The sequence below is a fragment of the Kogia breviceps genome, chromosome 2 (genome assembly GCF_026419965.1).
Source record: "Kogia breviceps isolate mKogBre1 chromosome 2, mKogBre1 haplotype 1, whole genome shotgun sequence".
NCBI lineage: Eukaryota > Metazoa > Chordata > Mammalia > Artiodactyla > Physeteridae > Kogia > Kogia breviceps.
In genome coordinates, this window is record NC_081311.1 from 62,050,547 (window position 1) to 62,075,333 (window position 24,787).

A 24,787-nucleotide genomic window follows, 5' to 3' on the forward strand; every position below is an offset into this window, starting at 1 on the left:
GGGATCCACTCACCACGGTGGAGTCCACCTTGGGGCCGCCGCCGACGTCGGCCACCACCGTCAAGGTGTAGAAGTCACCTTTCTCCCGGTCCACCAGGCCCTTGACGGTGATCACACCCTGCAGGGAGGGGGTCAGATGGGCAGTGACATCGTATCCCAAGCAGTCCTGTGCCCTGGCCAAGCTAGACTCCTTGCCAACCCTGGACATTCTGTCCACTTTCCCACCTTCACATTACTCCCCACCCCTCTGCTGGCATAACTTCTCCGTGAAGCTCTGTCTGCTGAAATCCTACTTCTCTCTCAATCCCACTCGGATATTACCTCTTCCATGCAGGCTTCCCGCTTCCCCGGCCAGGTACGATCACTCTCTCTATTTGGGCCCCAGAGACGCTCCATTATACCTCTATTGTGGATCTTTTCATATCTTCCCTTGAGATGCTCTGATCTGCATCCTTGATTATTCCCACTTCTACTCCTAGCCTGAGAGCTCTCTGAGGGCTACAAAGGGTCTGGTTCATCTCTGTGTCCCCAGCATGCCCCGGAACAAGGCGTGGCACATTGTAGCAATTATCACCTTGCTTATTTTCAAAGAAGGGATTCTGAGAGAAGACACACTAACGCAAAGATGGAGGAGTAAGATCCAGGCAGTAGATAAGACATCGTTGCACCAGACACCTAACTAAGACTAGTTACTGCAGTGAAGCATGAAATTTATATCTGAGCCACGGTAAAAAGGGAAACACGATGACTTGCACAGCTTTCATTATCTAGTAACAAGAAGACAGCAGGTTGCCTGTGTATAAACTTTATCTTATCTCTGCATATTAAAGGGATGTATTACGGGGATGTTTATCTTTACGACAAAGAAGAGAGTGCTGGGCATATAGAAGGAGTTCAATAAACGCTGGTTAGCTTTACAGGAATTGAGCTTCCTGCCCTCAGAGAGAACCCTTGCTGCACTTGAACCTTGCTGTGCCATCCCTCACCGTGATGGCATTTATCTGGAAGAGGGCTTTGGCCTGGGCGCTGGTGTAGGCGTCAAAGCGGTAGGTGATCTGGTTGAGGTTGTCGATGGAGTAGGCCTGGACCCGCACGATCTCGGTGCCCAGTGCCAGGTTCTCCAAGATGGCAGTCTCGTAGGAGGCATTGGAGAATTGCACATCTTCGTCCAGCTCGTTGAGCAGAGTAATGTAGACACTGCAGAAGCCTTGGTTGAAGGGGGGTGCCTGGTCGGTGGCGGACACGTTCATCAGGTAGCTGGTCTTGGTCTCGTAGTCCAGGTAATCCACGGTGATAATAAGCCCCGTGCTCTCATCGATCTCAAACTTCCCCTCCGCGCCTGACAGGATGCGGTAGCTCACCAGGCCACCATCCCCTACAGGAGGGCACAAGAGGCTGTGCAGTCCCAGGTGGGGGTGGGCTGCCTTGTGGCTTTACAAGCTGCCCCAGCACACCCACTGCTGTCCCAGAGGGACAGGGTGAGAGGCCTTGGCTCACCTACCCAGTGTGCACCACCCCCTGCCTCTGGGTCGGACTGTCCCAAGAGGAACTGCCGAGGACGGGGTCAGGTCAAGGATGGCAAGGCCCAGCACACAGGGACTGAGCAGGCCTCAGCCAGCTTTTGGACAAGTCCTTTACCCCTCCCAGCCCTGCCTAGCCCTTAGCCAAAGGTTAGCCAGGAGCTGCCAGGTTCTGGGACGACAAATCCGGACTTCCCAAGCTTGTGACCTCTTCTCTCTCTGCCCAGAAACCAGGGCAACTCCCCCTGACTCCCATCCTCCTGGGACTGGGAATCTGATGGGGATGCCACCAAGAGTGTCCCACGAGCCCCTCCCCACCTGGGAGCCACTCAATGGAGGAGCCCGAGGCATCCCGAGGATGACAGGCCCCGCGGGAGAGGGAGGCATGAGCCGGGGCGGGTCACTGTGGGGAACAGATTCCCCTGCTTCCTCCTGCCAGCCTCACCAGTGTCTCGGTCCGTGGCTCGGACGACGATGACTGACGTGCCTATGCCCGCCGTCTCGCGAAGCTCCAGGCGGCTGTACTGCTGCTGCGTGAACACTGGTGCCTCGTCGTTGACATCCTCCACGTACACTATCACCTGCAGGAGCCAGGCCAGGGATGAAAGGTCGGGGGGGAGGGTGCTGGGTAAGCCCAGGGCTGCGCCCACCCGAGCCTACGTGTCTGGTCACTGCTCTCCTGGGCCAGCTGTGAGCTCCCTACGGAGGGCCTAGGGCTGTCCGGTTGGTCACCGTGTTCCCCCACCCTGCACAGTACCTGACGCATGGCAGGTACTTAACTATCATGTTAGAGAACAAACTTTGTCTTGCTCTTGGCTCTGCTGCAAATCCTGTGGGAACCTGTGGCTAATTAGTGAAACTTGGGCCGTCCAATTTCTCAGCTATGAGACGGTAACATCAGTTTAACAGTTCACGCCCCGCGCCACTCCTAGGATTTTTTTTTTTTTTTTTTTTTTTTTTTTTCCTTTTGTGGTACGCGGGCCTCTCACTGTTGTGGCCTCTCCCGTTGCGGAGCACAGGCTCCGGACACGCAGGCTCAGCGGCCATGGCTCACGGGCCCAGCCGCTCCGCGACATGTGGGATCTTCCCAGACCGGGGCGCGAACCCGCGTCCCCTGCATCGGCAGGCGGATTCTCAACCACTGCGCCACCAGGGAAGCCCCCTAGGATGTTTATGAAGACAAAATGAGCCAGGGCCTTGCAAAAATGCCTGAAAACTTTAAAGGGACCCCATTCAACTATCAAGATACATCTGGGAGAACAGAAATGAAAACGTTCAGTATGGCGGTAGCAGAGGATGTTGGTGCTCAGACTACTCTAGATTCTCTTGTGCTTTCTCTGGTGCTCTCACTGCCAGCGGCCAGAACTGTGGTTCTTTGTTGGGAACTAACCCCAGCCCCCGCTGCTGCCGGAGCCAGAGACACCCAGAGAGCTGGAGGTGTCTGGGAATTACGTCCCACACTGGCTAAGGCAGCCCTTAGCCGCTGGCTGATGGGCAGCTGAGATGACTCTCTCCAGAGCTCCCTGTGGGACTGAGTCACAGTTTCCTGTGTTCCACTTTGCTGGCTGCCTTTCCTTCCTGGTCCCAAGCCCCTTCCGGCTTTTCCTGGGAACACTTCCTATACTTCCCACTCATCACTTTCACGCCAATCCTTGTCTCAGGATTTGCTTCTGCAGACCCTGCCCAAGACAGTGGCTATGTCTGAATTGTGGAATTATGCATAATTTTCATCATTGCTTATTTACATTTTCTAATTTCTCTTTAATGAAAACGTATGTCTTACAAAACAACAACAAAAAAACAGTTCAAAAGATGTTTACGGAGAGAGATGCTACAGCTAGAGATCAGCACCTCACCCTTCTTTTTGTGCACCTCCATCCCCCCGACACACACAGGAGCACGGGAGGGTCTGGTCCAGGTATAGGCAGGACCAGGGCTATGTCTAGAAGGATCAGTGTGGTGAGGAGGGGAGTTATAGTCAGAGACCAGAGAGTGTTGGCACTCAAGGAGGCCCAGGGCTCCTGCCTCTTTTCCCAGATGAGGGAACAGAGGCCCAAAGATGGGGAGGGACTTGCCCAAGGCCTTATGGTCACTGAGAGCTGGAAAGAGAGTGGGGCTTCTTCTGGTTCCCGGTCTAGCAACCTTACCACTCTTTGCTATATCCTCGGGGTGAGCTGGTCCCCAAACAGGAGAGATACCCTACTTCCAGTCTAAGAGCGCCAGGGCCAGCAGGAACTGGTCAGGAGAGCGGGTGGGGAGCCAATGGGGTAGGGGCAATGACATGTAGCTTGGATTTAACACGTGTGGTCACCAGCACCGATGGCGGCGCGAGGCCCCATCTGAGAGCACACATACTTGGTTTCTGATCTGGTCACTGCCTCTCAGATCAGCCCCAGCTTCTCTTCCAGGGTTAGCTGGGAACTAGCTAGACAGAAGGGAAGGGGCTTCTGTTGGTATAAGTGGAAATGATGCCCTGACCAGTGAAGAACTGTGAGGTGAGTGGGGTGGCAGAGCCAGTGGGGAGGAGAAGTTTATGGGGCTTAAGGTTTCTCTACTTCCCTGCTCTTGGGGCCCGTGTAGCCCTGCTATGTCATCAAATTTTCATGGCCAGACACCCAGAACCCACTATGCAAACTAGCGTGCCTACTTCAGAGCACAGCTGCTCACAAGCCAGAACCTTCTAAGTCTGGCTTCACCAAGAACTTGGCTGAGGAGATCCTGGGTGGGGTGGGTGGGTGGGGGACTTGCATGGATGAATTTCAGGAACTCTCTTGCTGTAAACAGAAGCTGCCCATCCATCTTTTGAAACTGTGAACCTTCCCTTTCCCAAGTCTGCTTGTCCAAATGGACTTGACTCCAGGGGTTGTGGAGTCAACAGAGCTAGTCCGACAGTGCAATAAACAGAGGGAGGTGGCATGGAGCCTGGGTGTGGTCCTTCATGAGACTGGCTGCATGCCACTGTCCTCTAACTGGTTTCAGCCTTGTTTTTAGCAGCAGAGACAGGAGGTAAAATGGTGTGTGGTTTGCAAACCTGAGACACACAGATGTACAGGAAACAGCCAGGTCTGCCAAGTTCTTGCTGAGCAGAGAGGCTCAGCGACTGAGCTACCGGGCTCCCTGGGTTCTCAGCCCCACTCTCTGTCCAGCGCTGTGCCACCCAAAGGGGACGAGGCAGGAGATGTGTGTGCGTGTGCACATGCGCAGTGTGCACGTGAGGCCCCAGTCTCTACGAGGACCATTTCACTTCACACTCCCTGGCCCCTCATCTGTGCTGTCTTGGTCTCTGAAGCAGGAACAGGAGAATACGGATTGTCCCTACAAGCCATGTCTGCTGCTGCTGGGAAAATGAGTCCAGGGAGTCCCTATACTGTCTTCAGAAAGGTTCCCAGCTTTCCCAGGGCTCAGGGGTGTGGGAGCTGGGTACTGTAAGGGCCATCAAGTTCTGGCCCTAGGGCCAGCAACCAAATTCCCACCTTAAAAATGACTCTTCGGGGATAAGGCAGCAGTGGTCTCTGTGCTCTGGAACCTTCCGTGGGGCAGCGTTGGACCGTGGTTAAGAGAACAGCCCTGAGCTGACTGCCTGGGTGTCAAGCCTGGCTCTGTCTACCCTTACTGCCATGGGACCCTAAACACATTGGCCAAGCCCTCCTTGCCTCAGTCTCCTCGTCTATAAAATGGGCATAATAACAGTGCCTACCTCATGGGGTTTTTATGAGGCTTAAATGAGTTCAGTAAGTAAGTCACGTGCTGATTTAATATCTCGCAGTCATGCAGCTGAGCATGGCTGTGTGGGGCTGCCCTGGTGCACATTCGGGTAACTGTCTCACCCTCAGTCACCAGGGCTCTGGAATCAAGCAGCCCCAAGGTATAAATACCCGAGGGTTATGACCCCCTCAGCCATCTCCATCTGGGAAGATCTCACTTAGAGGGGCAGCCTAAAAGGACCCAGGTTTCCCTTCCCATCTCCTCCTGGGGCAGAGCCGTGGGGGCAACAGCAGAAGATGGGCCAAGGCTGGGTCACCCGCTCCCTAGCACCTCCTTCGTGATGGTGACCCGAGGCAGGCTTCTGTTCACTGGTTCTAGCCGGAGGGAAACAGCAGGGCGGAGATGGGGTGATAAAAGGAGCTGACTCAGCCCCACTCTGTTCTGGGTAAAAGTCCCTGCTTGCTCACCACCGTAGCTTTTCCCATCTTCCTCCTACTCTTCACCTCTAGGGTCTGACTCATTTTCCATCTGGTTGAGGGGAAGGGGCTGTGAGCTGCTGAGTGTGCAGTGGGGGTAGGATGGGGGTGACTTGAAAGTTATCTCATTCATCTCAGTCATCCCCTTGTTACCGGGCAAGAGAGTACATCAACCAGCCCAGCCAGCGGAATATCTGGGTGCATATTTTTGACCGCTCAGGAAGGTTAAGGTCGATTTGATTTTAGCTCCATAGGGGAGAGGCCCGAGGTGAGTGAGGGTGGGCAGAAAAGAATATATCTGATGGGGCAGGTGGGAGTGCTGACTGGAATATCTGGGGGACACTTCCAATGGAAAGAACACGGAACTTGGACTCAAAGATCTGGGCTCAAGCCCTGGTTCTATCACGAGTGACTTTTCTGCGCCTCAGTCTCCTCATTTGTAAAATGAAGCTGGCAACATCTACAGCTCCAAGATCACGTGTGTGAGGTTTCCTTGGCCCACCCTCGAGAGTCGTGTGGATGCAGAGGGTTAGTAGAGTAAGGACACCTCATCCCTTAGGATGGACATCAGTATCACTGATCCCTTTCTACATCTGGAGAAACTGAGGCTTAGAGCAAAATGACATGTCCAAGATCCCAGGCTCCCCCACCGTACCTGAACTCCAGGTGCCATTTGGCACCTAAACTAGGGGTGGCCCTGCCCCCACCGGGTCCCAGCTGGTGGCCAACTCTGGCCCACCTGAGGCCTTGGCCCAGCCCTGAGGTCAGCGCTGAACAGGATGCAGGGCTTCACCGAGAGCTGGCCCAGTGCACATCCCCACCACCCACATGCCAGCCCCAGCGCCCCCGGCCTCACCCTGACGGAGCTCCGCATGGGGCCCAGGTCGTGGTTGTAGGCCTCCACTATAAGAACGTGGGACGAGTTCCGCTCCCGGTCTAGGGGCCGGGGCCCTCGCATTAGGAGCCCACTGCTGACATGGATCCAGAAGTTGTTGCCATGGTTACCTGCGTGGAGGGATAGATGATATGCATGGGCTCTGCCCTGGAGTAGGAGGCTTGTGGGATTGCGGTGGTGGTGGGAGGGAAGCTGGGGAGCCCAGACCCACAGAATGCAGACCCTGCCCCGAGGTCTTAGGAGCGTGGCTGAAGCCTGAAGTGACAAAGAAGCCTCTGCCTGATGCTGCCCTGGCCTAGCAGGATTTGAGGGAGGGGGCAGAAGGGCAGAAGCTCACTCTGTGACCCCTATGGAAGGCGTGCAGGTCCCCTGAGACGCCCATACCCAGTGGTGTCAGTAGATTCAATATTTCAGAGGACTCTGGGGCATTACAAAGAAAGGAACCCAAATCAAATTCTCTGTTGGGGGTTTACTGGGGAAGCTCCCATTTCCTCATCTTCTGGACACTGATATTCCTTTGGGATCCTCCCACCTCCACTCTCAGTCCGTGTGCTTTACATAGGGGTGATTTCACCCGATTCCAGAAGTGAGCAGATCAGCACATTTTAGTCTCTGGCCATAGTGAGTGGTTCAGGCATGGTCCCATGATTCCAGTTGGTCTAGTGAGACTCATTCTGGGGAGCTCACTGAGGGGCTGTCCTAGTGTCCAAGGCCATCATGATTGGTTCAGGGATGGGCACATGAAACATGTTGGGCCAATGAGGCTCAATCTCTTGGGAGCTCACTGCCAGGGGCTGCCTTGTTCCCCAAGGCCCCCTCTGTCAGGGTGATATCCAACCATAGGACATGAGGAACTTAGGGAGCATGGCAATCGAATGCATCCTCACTTAAAATACAGCCAACTTCGTGCAAATGACTGGAGAACATCCCTGGTTCCTCCCTCTGACCTGCCCACCCTGTGTGTATAGCGCTTGGGGCCTCTCTGGCTGCACCTCCCAAACCCTTGGCAGCCTAGAGAAGCTCTGCTACCCCCAGGGCAGGAGGGCCTGCCCCCCTCCCCGCCATCCTAGGGCAGCCCACTCACCGTGAAGGATGCGGTACCACACAAGCCCAAACTCGCCCTCGTCCGCATCCGTGGCTGTTAGCTGGGGGAGAATGAGACACGCGGTTACTCCTTGAATTCCACCCACAGGCAGAGAAGGTGTTTCTGGAGTCCCTCCCCCTCCCTCACACCACTCCCAGCCCGTCCTGCCTAAACCCATGGTTTCCCACGAGGCTGGGGGTGTGGGAGAGGGGAGAGACACATCTTTCTCATCCCCCACTAGGAAACCTGTCTGTTGATGGCCCCATGCTGCCCTGTCCATGGCGAGGCACCTGCCAGCTCTGTTCCCTGACCCTCCTCCAGGTTCTCGGGGAGCATGGAGGAGAAGGTGGGTGACAGCGCTGCAGCTCTCTGGATCCAGGCTTGACTAGCTCAGCCCTCCACAGTTCCCTCCTGCAGCCTTTTGAGATTCCAGGAGCCTCACCTGGGGTAGATGGATTGCATGACTGCTCCTTGCCCCCACTTCCTTGGTCTGAAGCTATTCTAGTCACACTGGCTCCCAGTCAGGCACTGTATACTATAACAGCCACACTGGGGAGACCCAGAAACCCCATCTCCCAAAGGTTCCATATCCATTCACACCAGGATCATTCCAGTGTATTCCAGCCCACCCAGCTTGCTTAGCTGTACCTCAGGCTTATGGACTATCTCCAGGGGGACTTGGGGATATGCTGTTCTCACTCTGAGAATGCCCAGTGCTTAGCCCTTTTGACAAGGAGTCTGGCCTTGAGGCTGTTGGCAGTCACAGCTGGCCCTGAGGTGTGTCCTGTCAAACTGCGAGCTGAACACCTCCTCCACCCGCCACATACCGGATAGGAGTAGAGAACTCTCCTGCAAAGTGATACAGAGAGAGGCCCGAGCCTGCCTGGCTGGGCAGGCTCCCATGGGGCCATAGTACGAGTGACTTGCTTTGTAATGCCTGGGGCCCTCCCACTTCTTCTGGATCTGCCCTCTTGTCTCTGCCAATCACTTCAATCCTGTGCTGCGTGTCTAAGGATTCTGAAAAGTGTGTTGATGGTGGGGAGGAGGGGAAGTCTGTTGGTGTGAAAGGAACAGAGGGTCTGGGTCAGGAAGACCCAAGCATGAATGCTGGCTTTGTCACTTACTGGCTATATGGCCATGGATACGTAACCCCACTGAGCCTCAGTAGGTACAATGATAACCAACCTTGTGGGGTTGATGGGAAGATTAGAAATAATCTCTGCAAAGCATCTGGTCTGATGCCTGGTGCAGGTATAGATGTTGAAGGTTGGACATGATGAGATAGGCCACCTTTTCCCGGGAGGCCCTCTTGATTTATACTGGAGGTGGTATGGCTGGGTTGCCCCTTGCTGTGGAGTTCTTCTTCTCTCCCATGAGAAGTCTTAAGAGCTAACAGGTGGAGGGATGTAGTGGGGCACTTCAACAGTCCGGATCTGGAAGGGCTCAGGACAGGGGAGAGGGCCAAGCTGTCCAGTGGATGCCCTTGGATGTCTTCCATCCGTGGTGGGACTTCCCCTGGCAGTCTGCACCACCCTGGGAGTGTTGCCTCCTACCATCTAAGAAAAATGGAGGCCATAGATGAGGTGTGCAGTCAGCTTGGGAAGAGAAGGTGAAGGAAAATGAGGTTCACTGAAGGGCGAGGTGTAAGATGCAGGAATCCCAGCAGGAGCTCTGGGCACTGGGAGAATGCCAGGCTGATGCAGCTCATAGCACCAGATGCCTGGTGCCCACGCCTGCCCACTCTTTTCAGGGAAAGCACCAAATCCTACCACTAACTTGCTGGGTGACCCTGGCCAGGCCACACCTCTATTTTTTTTTTGCGGTACACGAGCCTCCCACTGTTGTGACCTCTCCCGTTGCGGAGCACAGGCTCCGGACGCGCAGGCTTAGTGGCCATGGCTCACGGGCCCAGCCGCTCCGCGGCATGTGGAATCTTCCCAGACCAGGGCACAAACCCGTGTCTCCTGCATCAGCAGGCGGACTCTCAAACACTGCGCCCCCAGGGAAGCCCCCAGGCCACACCTCTTTAGATCTCAGTTTCATGTTCTGAGAGACAGGGTTATGGATGAGATGAGCCCTCAGTCGTCTAATGGACTTTGACAATCCTATCCATTTGGGGCTATGCAGAGGTTGCTTCTTTTGTTGTCAAGGGTTAAGGGCAGGAGGGGAGAGCTAAATGCCAAAACCTGAGGCTCCAAAACAAGCAGGTGGAACCCAGGCTCAGGTCTTGGGCAGAGCCACAACTCCCCCCATATGTGTTATATTTCTGGGAGCTTGGGGGTCCTTGATGGGAAAGTTGCTTAAGACTTAGGCTCCTAAGCAGGCAGCTGGTTGCCAGGGAAGTGCTGGCTTCTAGGAAGAAAGGAGGCTGGGGGAGGGGGAGGGGTGTGTGTGCCCGCGCGCCACCGCCTGGAGGGTCACCAAGGGCCCACCCAAACTACAAGCAGCACAGCCCTGGCTGTCTCTCAGTCCTGTGCTTTCTGCCCTGTTATCTCTCTGACTTTTGAAAATGCCTCTCTCCCTCACTTCTGCAGCCAGATGCCCTCCAAGGGAGGGTGCTTTGCTGGGAAGCTGAGGGGAGGGGGACCTGGGAGTTGCCAGGGCCCAGCTCTCTGCCTGTTCCCCTCCCGCTGTGTGGCTTGTAGCCCCTCTCCCTGGTAACCTGAAGGCTGGCAGGCACTGAATAGCAACCCGCTGGCTGCCCCTGACCATACTATTCAAACGTCCAACGGGAAGGTGAGAGCTGTGAGTGCAGAGGCAGGGAAACCCTCCCCCTGCATCCCCCCAATGCCTCCGCCCCTCCAGAGGGCTCCAAGGAGACAGGCTGGAGTGAGGCCGTGGGAAGGCTGCAGAGCTCCCAGCTCCTCTGCAACGCTCCCCTCTCCCAGCCCAGTTGCCATCCCTACCCTGCTGCCTGTCCCCTCCCCCAAGGCAGGTCCCAGGCTCTTCCAGACAAAGCCAGGTCTAACTGGAGAGTGAGGGGCGAAGGCCACTCTGCCTGGCTGGCTGAGGGGCACAGGGCAAGGCAGAGCCAAGGGCAGGTTGGGTCACAGTGGTGCCCGGTGCTCCTGGGGCCTCCCTTGGACAGCTGAGAAGACCTCTTCGCCCGGCTGGGGACTGCTGAGGGCTGGCTCTGAGGTCAGTGCTGGGGGACTGCAGGAAAGTGGGGCTGCACCCTTCCCGGGGTACTCTAGGGAGAATGTGAGGGCATGCTCAGACCTGGGGAATCCCTCTACTTTTCTGGAGAGCGGAAAGGCCCAGGTAGGAGCAGTGATTAGTCCGAGGCTATACAGAAAGTCGTGCTGAGGTCAGTCCCCTCTGCTCACAGCGTGCCCTGCTCTATGGAGTTCTGAATGAATAAGGTTCTAGACTAAGCTTGCAGAGGTATGTCCAGAGCAAGGCCTGCCGGCATGCCTTGGACTCCAGCAGGCAGGGAGAGGCTTCAGCTGCTCTCAAGATCATTCCTAGCCTTGGTCTGATGGAGGTCTCCTTTCCCCGGAACCATGGGCCCCTGCTGGCTGCTCAGAGAGAGTATCAAGGGGGCCTGCAGCTGGCTTTGCTGTGCGTCCCAGGGGGGATGGCTTGATGTTTTCAAGCACTTTGGAACCTCTTGCTTTGAAGGAAAATACTCAAATGCTAATTATAGCCTCACTTATCTTTTTTTAAAGCGCTGCCCCGAGGACTGAAGCCTGGACCTGCTTTGCTGGCCTGATAGGGTCTCCAGATCCATGGGAAGGCCTTGAAATAACATTAGGACTAGTAGGATTGAGACTTCTCCCACTTCCGACTGCCCTTTTCTTACTCCCAGCCAAGCACTGCCCTGGGTAGGATAGAAGGACGGGCAGTTTTCTCCCCATGGGACATGGTGGTGGGCACGCCCCATCCTTTCTCCCTACTCAGATTCAAGGAAGGGCCAACCCATGTACGGCCTGGCCAGAGCGTTCTCTAGGCCTGATGCCTGAGAGGCAGAGGCCCTGGGCAGCTAGATGGGCATCAGAGTTTCCATCTGGGAGCTGAGAGGGGTCATGTCCTGTCTGGAAATGCTGGAAGGAGTGGTGGTGGAAGCTGGATGGGAGGGGGGTGGGGTGCACTGGATGCCCTCAGTCGCTGGGCACAGGGGAGGCTGCAGGCGGGAGGAGGCTGTGTACAGGCAGCCAGGAGTTAGGTCCTGTGGCTGCTGGTGAGTGCCCGGGGAGCATGGGGCTGGGCTGCCCCTCTCCACTCCCCTTCTGCCTGCTGATTTGGACTCTGCAGCCCACATGCAGAGCCTCGGCATGACCTAAAGCCCTTCCTCCTGCCTAGTGTTGGTGCTAGACCTTGACTGAGTTAGAATAAGCTGCAAGTTGGGAAAAGGAGGGAAATCTGTTACCCATCAGGCTCATGAAAGTCTCCAAGGTCAAAGAGATATAAATGATTATTTCTTATTAGACCCCCCTTTTGGATTTCCTGTCCTGTGTTTGTAGAGATCAAAGATCACAAATGCTGGCCTGGAAGCTGGATGTAGCCTCCTTATGTATTTTGTTGGGCCTGTTGTAGTATTTTAAATATTTGAAAATTCATTTCGATTTTTTAAAAAAATCAAGTTTGTTTGTCCTTTGCAGTGTCTTTATTTCCCCCCCCCCACTCTCTCAACCAGATTTGAATTAGTTGCCAATATTTAAACATCAGGAACGTTTGCCTAAAAACTCCAGATTTCTGGCTTCTCTTGGGAACCTGGAAGGGGACCACAGTGGCTTGCCTTTCGGCATTCCATCAGCCTGGCCGAGGCCCCTCTGTCTCTGCTCTCCAGGTAGGCCTGCCCACCTGTCCCGCTGGTCACATGTTATCTACCATCTGCGCTCTGTAAGCATTTTAATTTGCAACCAAAAGCTCAGCTTGATTTTCCAGCTACAAGGACCACCTGCCCCTCCCTCTAGTGGGGTGATCCTAAGTGATAACAGGTGACTATGTCAGGGTTTCGAGCCCCATCTTGTCAACTCAGTTGCTCTCTGTGGGTTCTTCCCCACCTGTTCTCAGAGCTGCTCAGGGAGTCCTGGGAGAGGGTGGGAGCCAACGGGGTGGCAAGGCCACTGGGCCAGGAGTCAGGAAACCTGGTTCTGGCCTTGCTTGCCCACTGGCTCACAGTGTGACCTTGGCAGTCCCTCATTTGGGCCTCAGTTTCCTCACCTGTCAAGGGAGCAGGTTGGTCTTCCTCAGGAAGCACCAATAGGAATTCCCCCGGGGCCAGGCAGGTGACATAGGTGTGCAGGGGGCCTGAGGGCGGGGAGTGCAGTGCTGGGGGCCAGCACCCTGTCTAAACGGGGCAGTTACGGCTCAGCCGCGGCCACTGGGTGTCAGGCAGCAACTGGCCCCATGTTGCCAGTGTTGAAATTTTGAAATTTCAAGAGAAGCCAGGTGTTCAGATATTTATGTGAAATATCTTGGTTTTCTTTTGTTTTAAAAAAATATTCACAATTAATTTAGATTTATAAAAACACTGCAAGAACCCAACAAAACACACTGGTGTGTCCCCAGTTTGCAGTCTTGGCATTAGATAACTGCTAGGGTCCTTGCCTGCTGCAACCTCCTATGACTGATGAATCGTTCCTGGTCACAGAGCAAGTTAGTGATGGAGCTGGTCTTAGATCCCAAGTTTTCAGTCTAAGACTCTATTGTAATTCATGAAAATTGACTTTAAAATGCCGGAAGGCACTACCCTCCTGCTTCCTTCATGAGTTCAGGTCCAGCTCTATCACCTTCCCAGTGTGTGACCTTAGACCTGTTACTTCTCCCAACCTCATTGTTCTAACTTGTAAAATGACCGTAATGCTATCTGCAGCTAGTTTAGCAGTGTCCAGAGCCCATCTAGGTTCCCCTCCCTCTCCAGTCCCGACTCCAGCTGATTTGTTTCTGTCCCATTCATGTTGCAGGAGCCATGAGCACAGAGGACCCCAGACCCCTCGCCTTCCTCACAGCTCCCGTCACTCCGGGGAGGCTCTCAGAGGCAGTTGACCCCATCCCCGCACTCATTGCCCTGGCCTGCATCTTCCTCCTGCTGGCCACCTGTCTGCTGTTCATGACCCTCTGCAAGCCCGCTGCGCTGGATCCGAGGCGCCGCTGGGCCTGCGAGTGCATGCCGCACCACCCGGGGAGCCCCAGTGAGCCCCAGCTCCGGCTCTGGAAGCGCCTGGGCTCGCTGCGCCGCTCCCTGCACAGCCCCCGCCGTGGCTGGCCTGCCCCAAGGCGCCCCCTGCCGGGAAGAGAGGACCACGACTGTGACTGCACAGAATCTACAAAGATGTGACAGGAGTGTCCCCCTAATCCAGGGTCCATCTGCAGGCCCTCCTGCCTCAGATGGAACCTGGCAGCACAGGCTGCAAGAGGACAGTGGCCCAAACAACATGGGCCACGCGCTCACCCCCACTGGTTCCCTGTGTGTCCAGGCCCGCGGCCTTTCCCAGAGATGGCCCCTGCAAAAATACCTTCCTTCCTGCAGACACTCTAGCTGCTGCCTGCTGGAAGACTCCTGGACCAAGCTGAGCACCTGCAGCCATGTGGACCCTTGGCCCAAGGCTCTGAACGGTACAAACCTGGGGCCCCCAGGGCCCCTCTCTGACCACCAGGCACCAGCCATCTCCAGGAAGCAGCACTCCTGCTTCCCAACAGAAGCCCTGCCCGCCCTCCAGGTGCCAAAACCCAGCTCAGATTCCAGTGCGAGTCGTTGAATGGCCAAAGCTTCCCTCCAGCCAAGTGAAATACTCAGCCCCTGTTGGGGGCAAGGGAGTGTCCCGCCCTCTGTGCCAACTCAGTGCCCAAGGCAAAGGGGAACCCAGGGACTCTTCTCCTCGGACTTCCTGGGCCTGACAGCATTTGCTGGTGATACAGGGGAGCAGCCAGCACCCTTGGGTGGATCAGATGCTGGGTACCTGCTGGGAGGAGGGGCAAGCAGGAGGATCTCAACACCACCGAGCCAATCGCAATCTTGGCTGCCATCTTGGCGTGCCCTCCTCCCCCATCCCCATGCACCTACGCTAAGATGGATGAGGAAGGCGCTGAGAATGAGTTAAGAAGCTCTTTGCACAGGCCAGCACTGGTGCTGTGTCAGAGTGCGAGGAGGCACTGCCAGCAGCTGGAGCTGTTGCTATCCGGGCTCTGAGGACACAACATAGTGGCTCCACGCCTCACCCAGGGAAGGAGGCGGCCTTCCTTCGAGTGGAAGGGTCCAGATCTCTCCAGGACAGCTGTGGGACCTCAGGCTTGGACCACATAACATGTGCTACCTGTATTTTTGGCGATTGCTTCATTGACTGGCTACCGTCAAAGTAATCCCACACCAAGGTGGGCTTCTCAGAATCCCAAACCTTCAACCTCTCATCACAACGCTGGGGTGTTAAACACTTTGGTTGGGTCCCAAATTTGGAGGGCAGAGGGGTCTGAACTGCCCAGCTCCTGCCCCAGAGAGTCATCTGGCCAGGGCCACCTTGCACCCCACCACGGACTGCTCCAATCCACCCTGCTACGACCCACAGTACAGCCAGCCAAGTCTTCTTACAGAGTGAGCTCCGCTTTTGTCACTCCCTGGCTCCAAAACCTTCACTGGCTCCCTACTGCCAGATCAAGCCAGAGCTCCTTCGTCTGGTGTTCAGTGCCCACTGGGAGCTGGCTGTGAATGACCTTTCTAGCCTCTTCTTGACCCAAGACTCCAGGTAAACCGAAATACCTGTCCTCCCCTGGCTACGGCTTACTTGGCACGCCCTCTGTGAAGCCCTCTTTGCTCTACACCTGAAACCACCTCCTACCTGAAACCAAGGGAGGAGAGGGACCACTTCCTCTTGGCAGTGTGGGTCATCCCTGTGTCTCCGCCTTCCTACAAGCCTGGGAGCTCCCAGAGAGCGAGACCGTGTCCAACCCCTTGCTCTGCCTCACCAGCTCTGGGCTCAGAAGTATGGGGCCTCTGTTGACTGAGTGAAGGGTGGCCCCGTCTAGTCCTGGGGGGCATCCCCTTCTTCCTTCTGATGGCTCTACGGAGAAGCTCTCTCTCCAAGCAGGCCCTCCTGGACAGGCCCAGTGTACCTTCCTTTTGGGTCAGTCTGACATCAAAGAGAGAGCCTGCCTTGGCCAGAAACTTACTCCCAGGGCCTTGGAGAAATCACCAGTGCCTGAATGGGGAGAACCAGGCCTACCTTATATGACTCACAAGATCTAGGATTTCGGTCTGAGTAGTTTGTATAAATAGAAACCGATTCTTGGGGTTTAGAAAGTGCGGAGGCCCCCTCCTGCAGCGCTTTGTCCCCCTCCCTTCCAGATTAGTAACGTCTCCCTGCTTTGCCTCCCACCAGCTCCCCCTGAGGCATCCCAGGCTGAATTCTGCCTGCAGCCGGTCCCCCGACCCCCGCTGGCCAGCGTGCTCTGCCTGGCACGTGGTGTCACAGGGGTGGGCAGTAAGGCTACCTCCAGCCTGAAGGATGAAAAGCTGGGGAGGAGGAGGGGCTCTCAAAGGTCTGCCATACCCCCAGCTGTGTCCCCAGGTTGGTCCTGGGAGACCTGTGTGAGCCGGGGGGAGGCGGGTGTTAGGTTTTAGGCTAGGGGAGAGGCGGGGTCCCACAGCTTGGTGCGTGTGGGGTGTCTCTAAACCCTTAGGAGCTGAGGCTCAGAGGGACAGACCCCTTTTCTGGAACCAGCTCCCAGAGTCCAGCAACCCCCCCGTGGCTTCCTGGACTCTCGGCACCTCTGGAAGTCAGCATCCTGTCCCCGGCTCCCCTCCTGCCCCATGCCCGGCCCTGATGCAGGGAGGGGGGCACACTCCCAGCTTCCTGCTCTTCGGCCCCTCCCAAGCCCGGGAGCCTGGCCCAGTGGGCAGGCCCAGATTCGCTCTGTTTGGCTCAGCCTCCAAGTGGGAAACCCTGCGCTCAGCTGGTGAAGAGGGTAATTCATGCCCGGCCTCCCTCCCCACGCAGCAACTGAGGCCTCCAGGGAGGGCTGGGGAGGGCACCCAGCCTCCTTTCCAGGTCCCCCCCCTTCCTCCCTCGAGGCCCAAAGCTGTCATTCCTGCTCCCCGGGCAAAGGAGCCCTTTCTTTGTGTGCCGGTTTATTTCCCAAGAGGGGAGCTTCAGCCAAAAGCCCTGTGAAAGCAGCTCTGTTCTGGGCCTCACTGGGCCCTGGCTCTCTCTCCTCAGCTCCTTTCTGGGAAAATGTGACATCTCCAGCTCCCCCTGCTCTGAAAGGCCCTTCTGGGTGCAGTGGGGGATGGGAGGGTGCAATGGGGGAGGGAGGGAGGAGAGGAGGGCCGAGGCCCTCCTTCTGTTTTGTGGGGAGCAAGGGCCCATCTTGGGCTACCTAACCTCGGGGCCTACTCTCCACAGGAGGGAGGGGGGAGCCTGGGCCCCCCTTTGGCCATAGCGCTGGCTACTTTGGGAGCAGCAGCTGGACCCTCTCCTGTTTCCATCCCGCTCTGCTGCGAGGCCACTGAGCGTGTGCGCTCTGAGCTGAGTGTGGCCCTGCCTATGCCCCGGCCGCCACCTGCCTGCACGATGCTGTGGCCCTCAGGGATGTCCTCGGGGACGCTGGCTTCATAGCTGCTCTGCAGAAAGATGGGCCGGTTGTCATTCACATCCAGGACGGTGACAAACACGGTAGCCGTGCCTGTGCGCCGCTTGCCCACGGGGCCATTGTCTGTGGGAGGTGAAAGAGGATGGGTGTTAGCAGCTGCCTGAGGGGCACGTTCCCGGGCACCAGCCACAGGTATGCCCTGTTCCCCCACGTGCTCTGGCCTTTGCAAGGGGGGGCTCTTTAGATTAGGAACAACACCGACCTTATCTAATACGTTCCAGACGCTATTCTAACTCATTCAATCCTCACAGCAAGCCTACTAAATGGGCGCTCTTATCATCACCCCCATTTTACAAAGGAGGTAACTGAGGCATGAGGTGGGTTGAATGGTGGCCCCCAAAAGATACACCCATGGCAAATCCCTGGGAAACTGTACGTGTAACCTTTTTGGGAAGAAGGTCTTTGAAGATGTAATTAAGTTAAGCATCTTGAGATGAGGTATCCGGTATCCTGGATTATCTGGGTGGGCCATAAACCCTATGGTTTATGGCAGAGAGAGGAGAAGGCCATGTGAAGTTGAAGGCAGAGACTGCAGTTCTGCAACCACATGCAAGGAACACTTAGAGCCACCAGAAACCGGAAGAGGCGAGGAAGGATTCTCCCCTAGAGCCTTCGGAGGGAATGCAACCCTGTCGACAATTAATTTTGAACTTCTGGCCTCCACAGCCATGAGGGAATAAATTTGCTCTTTAAGCCACCAAGGCTGTGGTAATTTGTTACAGCAGCCCTAAGAACCAGATTCAGGTCCTGAGATGCCAAACCTGACTGCTGTCAGGGCCAGGAAGGTAAGATCCGCACACCTGGGCATGCCTGCCTCAAGGGGCAGCTGTCCTCTGCTCTGGTCCACACTGGACAGGCAGGAGGGGGCCCAGCGACACTAGATCTTCTGATTTCTCAAGAGAAATCAAACGTCTGAGCTTTTAAATAAAATCTCCTGATTTTTAAACATTCACAATGAATTGTCATTTCTTATGAAACATGAGTTGAGTCAAACCCACCTACAGGATGGATTGGATCTCTGCATTCAGGGATGCCGGCTGTGCTTGATTTCTAAGCCTAAGGTATCCAGGGGTTCTGCCCCTTCGGTTCCTTGCAGGACTCTCCCAGGGCTCAGCCCCAGGGGCAGCTGTTGGATCATCTTCCCTGGGAGAAGGAGCTTGTGCCCAGTGCTGCATGACCAGGCAAGGATGGTCACCCTAGGGAGGAGTGCTTCTGCTGCACTTGAACCCAGACTAAGGCTGGGACTGCAGCAAGGATTTGTCACCACGTGAGCCAGAGGATGGAGCCAACACGCAGGGGGCAGAGCCAGCCAATGCAGAGAGACTGAGGCCTGGTGGCATCACCTGAGCCCCAAAGCCAGTCATAGTTGAAGCTCCATCTCCCCGTGGACTGGTTTTGTGAGCCTACACTGTGGGAGTCAGTTTATTTTAAAATTTTCCACCAAGAGTCCTAACTAATTCAAAGGCACTTGTAGAGGCGACTTCCTCCAAGAAGCCTGCTTTGATCACCCCCCTCCCCATGTTTCCACCACCCTTAGTGCTTGCTACCCTTGGGCCATCCCTTCTTCCCTTTCTGCTTTGTTCTCCTGGTTTTGCAGTGATCTGTCTACACGCTGCTCTCCCATATGGCTCCCACATAGCCCCTGTCCCACCACCTTAGCATGTAGCACCAGGCGCCGGGCCTCATGGCCCGGAAGTGCACAGTAGTATACTGAGGGTCTGGTTGCCCTTTCTCCGCTGGCATCAGGGCAGAGCCTTTGGCTCAAGGCCTGGCTCCTGGAAGGTCACCCCATGCGAATTCCGTGGGTGGGCTGGTGCCTACCGATGGCCTCCAGGACGAGCGTGTATGAGGCTGTGGTCTCCCGGTCTAGGTTTACCACCGTTCTCACGACGGCGTCGCGGTAGCCAACGCTGAACTTCCCATCCACGTTTCCACCTGGATGGCAAGAGAGAATGAAGCTCTGGTCAGGAAACAGAGCTCCCGGCCAGGGAAAGGGCAGTGACACCCAGCTCGGCTTCTGAGCCAGGACACTCCAGGGGTGGTCTGGGGGTGAAAGGCTGTGCTTTCCACTCAGCTTTGCCAGGGAAGGGGGTCCTGAGGGACTCTGATGAGGACGTGGCCTATGTGGGCTTAGGTGAACTGTCAAATGCCTGAAAATCATAAGGGTCTAACATTCATTGAGCACCTACTGTGCACCAGGCACTTCCTGGAGCATTTCCTCTCGTTTGCACTATCACTACTTTGCAGAGAAGGAAAACGGTACTTTAGTGAGGTTAGGGGGTACAGTCACCTATTCGGAGTATAGGACTCCAACTCAGCAGTCTGATTCCCAAGTCTGAGTCCTTCTCCACTCTGCCACCTGCCTGTCTGGTAGAAGTGTCTGAGCAGTTAACCTGGGCTGGGGCTTTTATATGTGGCCGAGGACTTTGGAGTCAGCTGAGCATTCTTGGGCTCTCTGAGTAGAGACTCCTGGAGGCTCCACAGGGTAAAGAGTAGGAGCAGGTGGACAGGAGACATGCCTCGGACAGTCTTCCTGAGTTCTGGGACAGGTGGGAAGGGTGAGGGCCTCCTCCCTGAGGCAGACATCAGCCAGGAAAGGACTCCATCAGAACAGTGTGGAGACCCTTCCCCTGCCAGCTGGGAGGCAGTGTGGCGTTCTGGGCCGCAGAGGGCGCCACCGCATTGGGCTTGGGCTAGTTTGGCTCAGGACACAGCACAGGGTCGTGGCGGAATGTGCAGAATTAAAATCTGAGAACCCTAGGGCTGGGAGGGCTCTCAGGTCAGCAGGAACTGGCCACTTTGAGGCACTGGGAAGTCATCCTGGGGGCTGCCGCCAGGTGCTCCCTTATCCTCACATGGTTTGCCCCAGTTCCCCGAGCCTCCAGTATCTGCTCCCCGGTGCCTGAAGCACCATCTACAAGGGACACAATCTGACTCCAAGGGGCAGGGAAGGAACTAAGACACAAGTGGTGCTGGTGGCCAAACCATGGCTGGTGCCATGTGGGGGTCTTGATAACAGCCTTTTCCAGAGCAGTCTTGAGGACCAGCCTGTGAGGAGCTGGCCTGAGGGTGTGGGGCTCCTTTAGGGAAGGGAAGGAGGGAAAGGATCTGGAAAGGAGAGGCAGAGGCCTGGGAGTTCACCTTGGCTGCAACTGTGGATGGGCCGTAGTCTGGGATTCCTTGCTCTGGGGGAGAGGCATCAGGGAGGCTGGTGTGTGCATGGGCATGTGTGTATATGAGTGTGTATGTAATGTGGCTACAGGTAGGCCATGGACAGAGGGAAGACTGAGCCAGTAAAATGGCCGAGGGAGGGCTGAGGAATGTGAAAGAACTGCCCTGCTCCCTGCCATGCATTCCAGCACCTCTCATGTGTGTCCTGGGCTGAAGAATGCCCGTAGACTGTTCTAATCCAGGTATGACTAATACATGGCATGTCTGCCACCACCTACCAAGCCTACTGTCGTGGCAGACATCACTAATCGATCATGGCTCCCCTTCTACTGTTGAGCCAGACAAGGTCTCATAGTATTTCTCCACAGGTCTCTAAGTAGCCACTTGACACTTTTAAGCGGAAAACCATTTCACTCAGGGATGTCTAGGCTATCTGCCCCTAAACAGATGCAAATTCTCCTTATGGGTGAAAGGTCCCCAAGGAAGGAAAAGGCCACATTCCTCTAGTCACTGCTTTGTCACCCTGATATGGGATGGAGTGGGGCGCAGGGCTCCTCCCCAGGAGTCACTGGCTCCACCACCCTCTAGAATAAACTTCAGGAAGTCCACCCCCCACCCCTGTCCCCCTACAGGTTCAGGAGGCCCCCAGAGAGCCAGACCACGGGGACTCAGGCGCAAAGCCCTCAGGAGAAGTCAAGAGCAAATCCTCAGGGCGGCCCCAGAAGCAGCAAAACCCACTGGCTGACTCGGGTCCCTTCCCCTCTCCCATCTGGCTGCTCATCTGGGAGCGGGTGGAGGCAGCGCCGGACCTGTGATGAAGTAGCTGAGCTCAGCGTTGAGGCCCACGTCGTTGTCGGTGCAGTTCAGCCAGACCACCCGGAATTCCCGCGGCACGTCCTCGGACACGGAGACGTTGTACACGGCAGGGAAGAAGGTGGGTGTCTCATCATTGACATCCAGCACTGTGGGCAGAGTCGGTGGTCGGGGCTAGGCCTGGCTTCTGCTCTAAACAACCAGCTCCAAAGGCAGTGGCTCATGCCACAGACCAATAGGAAGTCGACACCTGCGGGTCATGAGCTGAGGGCCCCCATGGCCACTGGGGCCAGGACAGAGCTGACCAGAGATCCGCACCCTCCCACAGCTCCCGTCCCCCTGGGGGCTTGTTGCTGCTCAAGCTGTCCAGATCCCACAGCCTCTTTCCAATACATGCCCAACAACGACGACAGTTATGATGACGACGATGACGGTGATCACCATTTCTCAGCTCCCCCCAGGTGCCAAGCCATGCTAAGTGCTTCCTCTACAGGAACACACTGGCCCCTCATATCATCCTCACAAGGCAGCCGTCATTAGACACACTATAGAGACGAGGAAGCTCAGAGCAACTGAATGACTTGTCCAAAGTCACACAGGGAGAGAGCGGTGGGGTGGGGGTCTGGTGAAGCCTGTCCCCAGTTTGCCCCAGGGAAAGTAGCTGGCTTTGAAAGCTACCCTTCCTTCTGCACCCCCCACACCCCAACCAAAAAAGTCTAATTTCCCTTATAGATTTGTGTTTTCAGCTCTGCATGCCAGGCCCCCATTCCTTTGGCAGATGGGGCTTGGGATGACCTTCAGTGAAATGAGCCCCGCGCCACTTCGGCTCCTCTTTGTGATAACATCAGGAGAAACGATAGGCTCATTTGATGACACGGCTTCTGCTGAGCCTTGGAAAAAAAAATCTGGGGTGCTCTCTGACAGGACTGGACACCTGCCCTGTCAATCATTGGCACAGATGCGGGTCCTCAAACTGGCACCAGGAGCCCACAAGCCTTGGACCAGCAGGAGAGAGAACACTCGGTGCTCTCTATTCATCATCTTGGGTCATGTTTAAGGAGGGTGAATGTTTGTGCCGAGCCAACCACCCTCCACCCCCCATCTCACAAGGCTGGCAGGACCCAGGATGGGACCAGGCCTGTCCTAGAGAACAGGCCACATCCTGCCCATTACACTCTGAACTTACTTCCCTGGGGTTACTCCTGGCCCTCTGTCAACAGCTCATGTCCACGTCCCAGTTTTGTCTTAAGAATTAAAGATACAGCCAGAGTAGATGAGCAATGGTAACCCTCCTTGGCCCGGCCCCGCCCTGATAGAGGGTGGAGACGGTGGGGATTATCGAGAGGGCCCCAGGAAGATGAGGAATCCTAGGGAGTCTGCGAATCGCAGCTGCCCTCTTCCGGGGGTGATGTCCTTCCACTGCGGTTCCAGGCATTCCCCCCACACATAGGAGGAGAGCTTCCCTTTACATCTCCCAATAGAAAGTCTGTCCCTCCAAAGATGACGACAAAGGGTTTTGAACCTCCCCTGCCTGCTCATGACCCTGAGGGCGCCACCCCCTGAGCAAGCCCTCTCTGCCGCTGCCAGGAACAAAAAGGGGGACCTTAGCAGTGGGTCCAGGCCACTGCCCCTGGGCTCTGGGACCCTGAAGGCAGTGACCAGTTGGGAAGAAGGCCCTGCTGGCACTTTTGCCTTAGTGGAGACAGAGAGGGCTCTGCTGTGTCGAATGGCTCCAGCTGAAGAGGGCGCCCATCGGCAAGGCAGCCTGTGCCGCCTGGACAGTGGACAGCAGTGGTGAGCGTGGGGTCCCAGCCGCCCGCCACTGCCCCAGGGCCCGTGTCATGTGCTCAGCGCAGCAGGAGGCACCCCTGCCCCCTCACCTCGGATGGTTAGCGTGCTGGTGGAGCTCTTGGTGGGTGTGCCCGCGTCGCTGGCCACCACGCGCAGATGGTACATGGCGATGCGCTCGCGGTCCAGCTCGGTGGTGGTGACCACCACGCCGCTGCTGCTGTTGATGATGAAGTCCATGCGGGGCATGCCCACAGGCATGCGGTAGGACACCAGCCCATTCAGGCCCTCGTCCAGGTCGATGGCCACCACCTGAGGGAGAGGAGGGGCCGTGTGAGGGGTGGGGACACCAGCACTGACGTTCAGCCCCTGAGAAAGTACTCCCTCCTTCCCGCTGACCCACGCCTGGCTCTGGCAGACACACCTGCCCCCACCACAACCCAGAGGCTCAGGCCAGGCCACTGTCCCCAGTGTAGCCTCCCAGATGCTCTTTAAGGGGGCAGCACGTCAGAGATGAAAGGTATCCAGAGGTAACAAGTGCGGTCGGGCGTGGGGTGGTGTGGGAAAGGGGCTTTTCAGAACAAAAGTCCAGGTCCACAGCCGTCCCCGCTTCAAAACCCTGCTCTCCTCGTTAGGAAGCCCTCCCAGGCTCACCCCAGCTGGCTCGGGACCCTCCAAACTCCGCCGTCTCCCTCACCCCCGGCCCTCATGCTGCTGGCCAGGAGGAGCTGTTAACAGCTCAGACCCCTTCAACTACATGGAGCTCAACTACACAGAACGCTTGATCAAAAGGACTCCCTTCCCAGCTTTGTTTGCATTTGTAAGACAACAAAAATAAGATGATATCAAGAACTTGTTTTTAAAAGTCACTTGAGGATTTGATTATTATTTTAAACAGGCCACTCGAGGCCATGTGTAGGCAAACCTCCTTCCAATCCCTGCACTGTTCCCATTTGCACCTCTAGTCCTGAGGAGAGCTCCTGACTCAAGACCCTGATAAGTTGAAAGTTCTACAGAAGACGACTCAAGACATTTGATAAAAAATGTACAATAATAGTTAAAGTAAGAGCTTTGGATCAAGCCAAGACTCTCAGGATTGAAAGACAATGTCAAAGTCATCTGGTCTAATTTACATCCAACAAGTTGGCTAAGAGGGTATCCAGACTCAGCTTGAATGCTTTCCACGACAGGGGGCTCACTACTTCCAATTTGTCTGCCCAAAGCCCTAATCCCTGGGGAAAGTTCTTCTGCACATTCAGCAGAAATCATTATTGGCTGAGGTTGTAGAGGGCACCTGGGGAACCGCTGAGTTTAGGTCAGAGCCCTCTTTCTGGATCTGAAGACAGTTTCCCAGTTAAATGCTCCTAGCTCCTCCCATCATCTTCTCACGACTCTGAGCCAGTTCCTCTGTGAACTCAGAAGGTGTGCTGGTGGGCATTTCCTTCCTCTGCTGTCTCTGAGCCCTGGAGAACCGCGGGTCTCGGGGCTCATCTGCTCTCTCACCAACCTCCCTCCTATTTGGGGGACTTCTCCTCAGGGGACTGGCTGCTGTTCCCTGGATCACAGCTCCCCCTGCTGGGGGTTTGGGGAGAATGTTCTGTTGGAGAGAGTGAATGCTCCCTGGATCCTTAATCTCCTTTTACAGATGAAGAAACTGAAGCACCGTGGGCCTGCAGGGCATGGCCAAGGTTAACTACTCTGGCATCCTGGCAAATAACGCTGTCTTCTTCGAATGGGATCAGGCTAA

The 24,787-nt window shown here is 55.9% G+C and overlaps 2 protein-coding genes across 3 annotated transcripts in view; one reads left to right on the forward strand and one right to left on the reverse strand.

Annotated features, from left to right (window-relative positions):
- CDH23 (cadherin related 23) overlaps positions 1-24,787 on the reverse strand; it is a 466,374-nt gene that overhangs the window by 77,496 nt on the left and 364,091 nt on the right. The window contains exons 26-34 of the mRNA XM_059054180.2: positions 23,133-23,352; positions 21,249-21,401; positions 19,090-19,203; positions 17,183-17,331; positions 7,681-7,741; positions 6,558-6,706; positions 1,966-2,101; positions 987-1,375; positions 14-118 (exon numbers count right to left, since the gene is read on the reverse strand). Coding sequence (XP_058910163.1) covers positions 14-118; positions 987-1,375; positions 1,966-2,101; positions 6,558-6,706; positions 7,681-7,741; positions 17,183-17,331; positions 19,090-19,203; positions 21,249-21,401; positions 23,133-23,352 — 1,476 coding nt within the window. The remainder of the gene's footprint in view (positions 1-13; positions 119-986; positions 1,376-1,965; positions 2,102-6,557; positions 6,707-7,680; positions 7,742-17,182; positions 17,332-19,089; positions 19,204-21,248; positions 21,402-23,132; positions 23,353-24,787) is intronic.
- C2H10orf105 (chromosome 2 C10orf105 homolog) lies at positions 10,372-18,223 on the forward strand. 2 transcript variants are annotated; one of them, XM_067025433.1, is made up of 2 exons: positions 10,372-10,818; positions 13,590-18,223. In XM_067025433.1, the coding sequence occupies exon 2, from the start codon at positions 13,595-13,597 to the stop codon at positions 13,961-13,963; it is 369 nt and encodes a 122-aa protein (XP_066881534.1). In that variant the 5' UTR covers positions 10,372-10,818; positions 13,590-13,594; the 3' UTR covers positions 13,964-18,223. The 2 variants fall into 2 exon arrangements, with proteins under 2 accessions (XP_066881534.1, XP_066881536.1); XM_067025435.1 differs by lacking the exon at positions 10,372-10,818 and adding an exon at positions 12,342-12,469.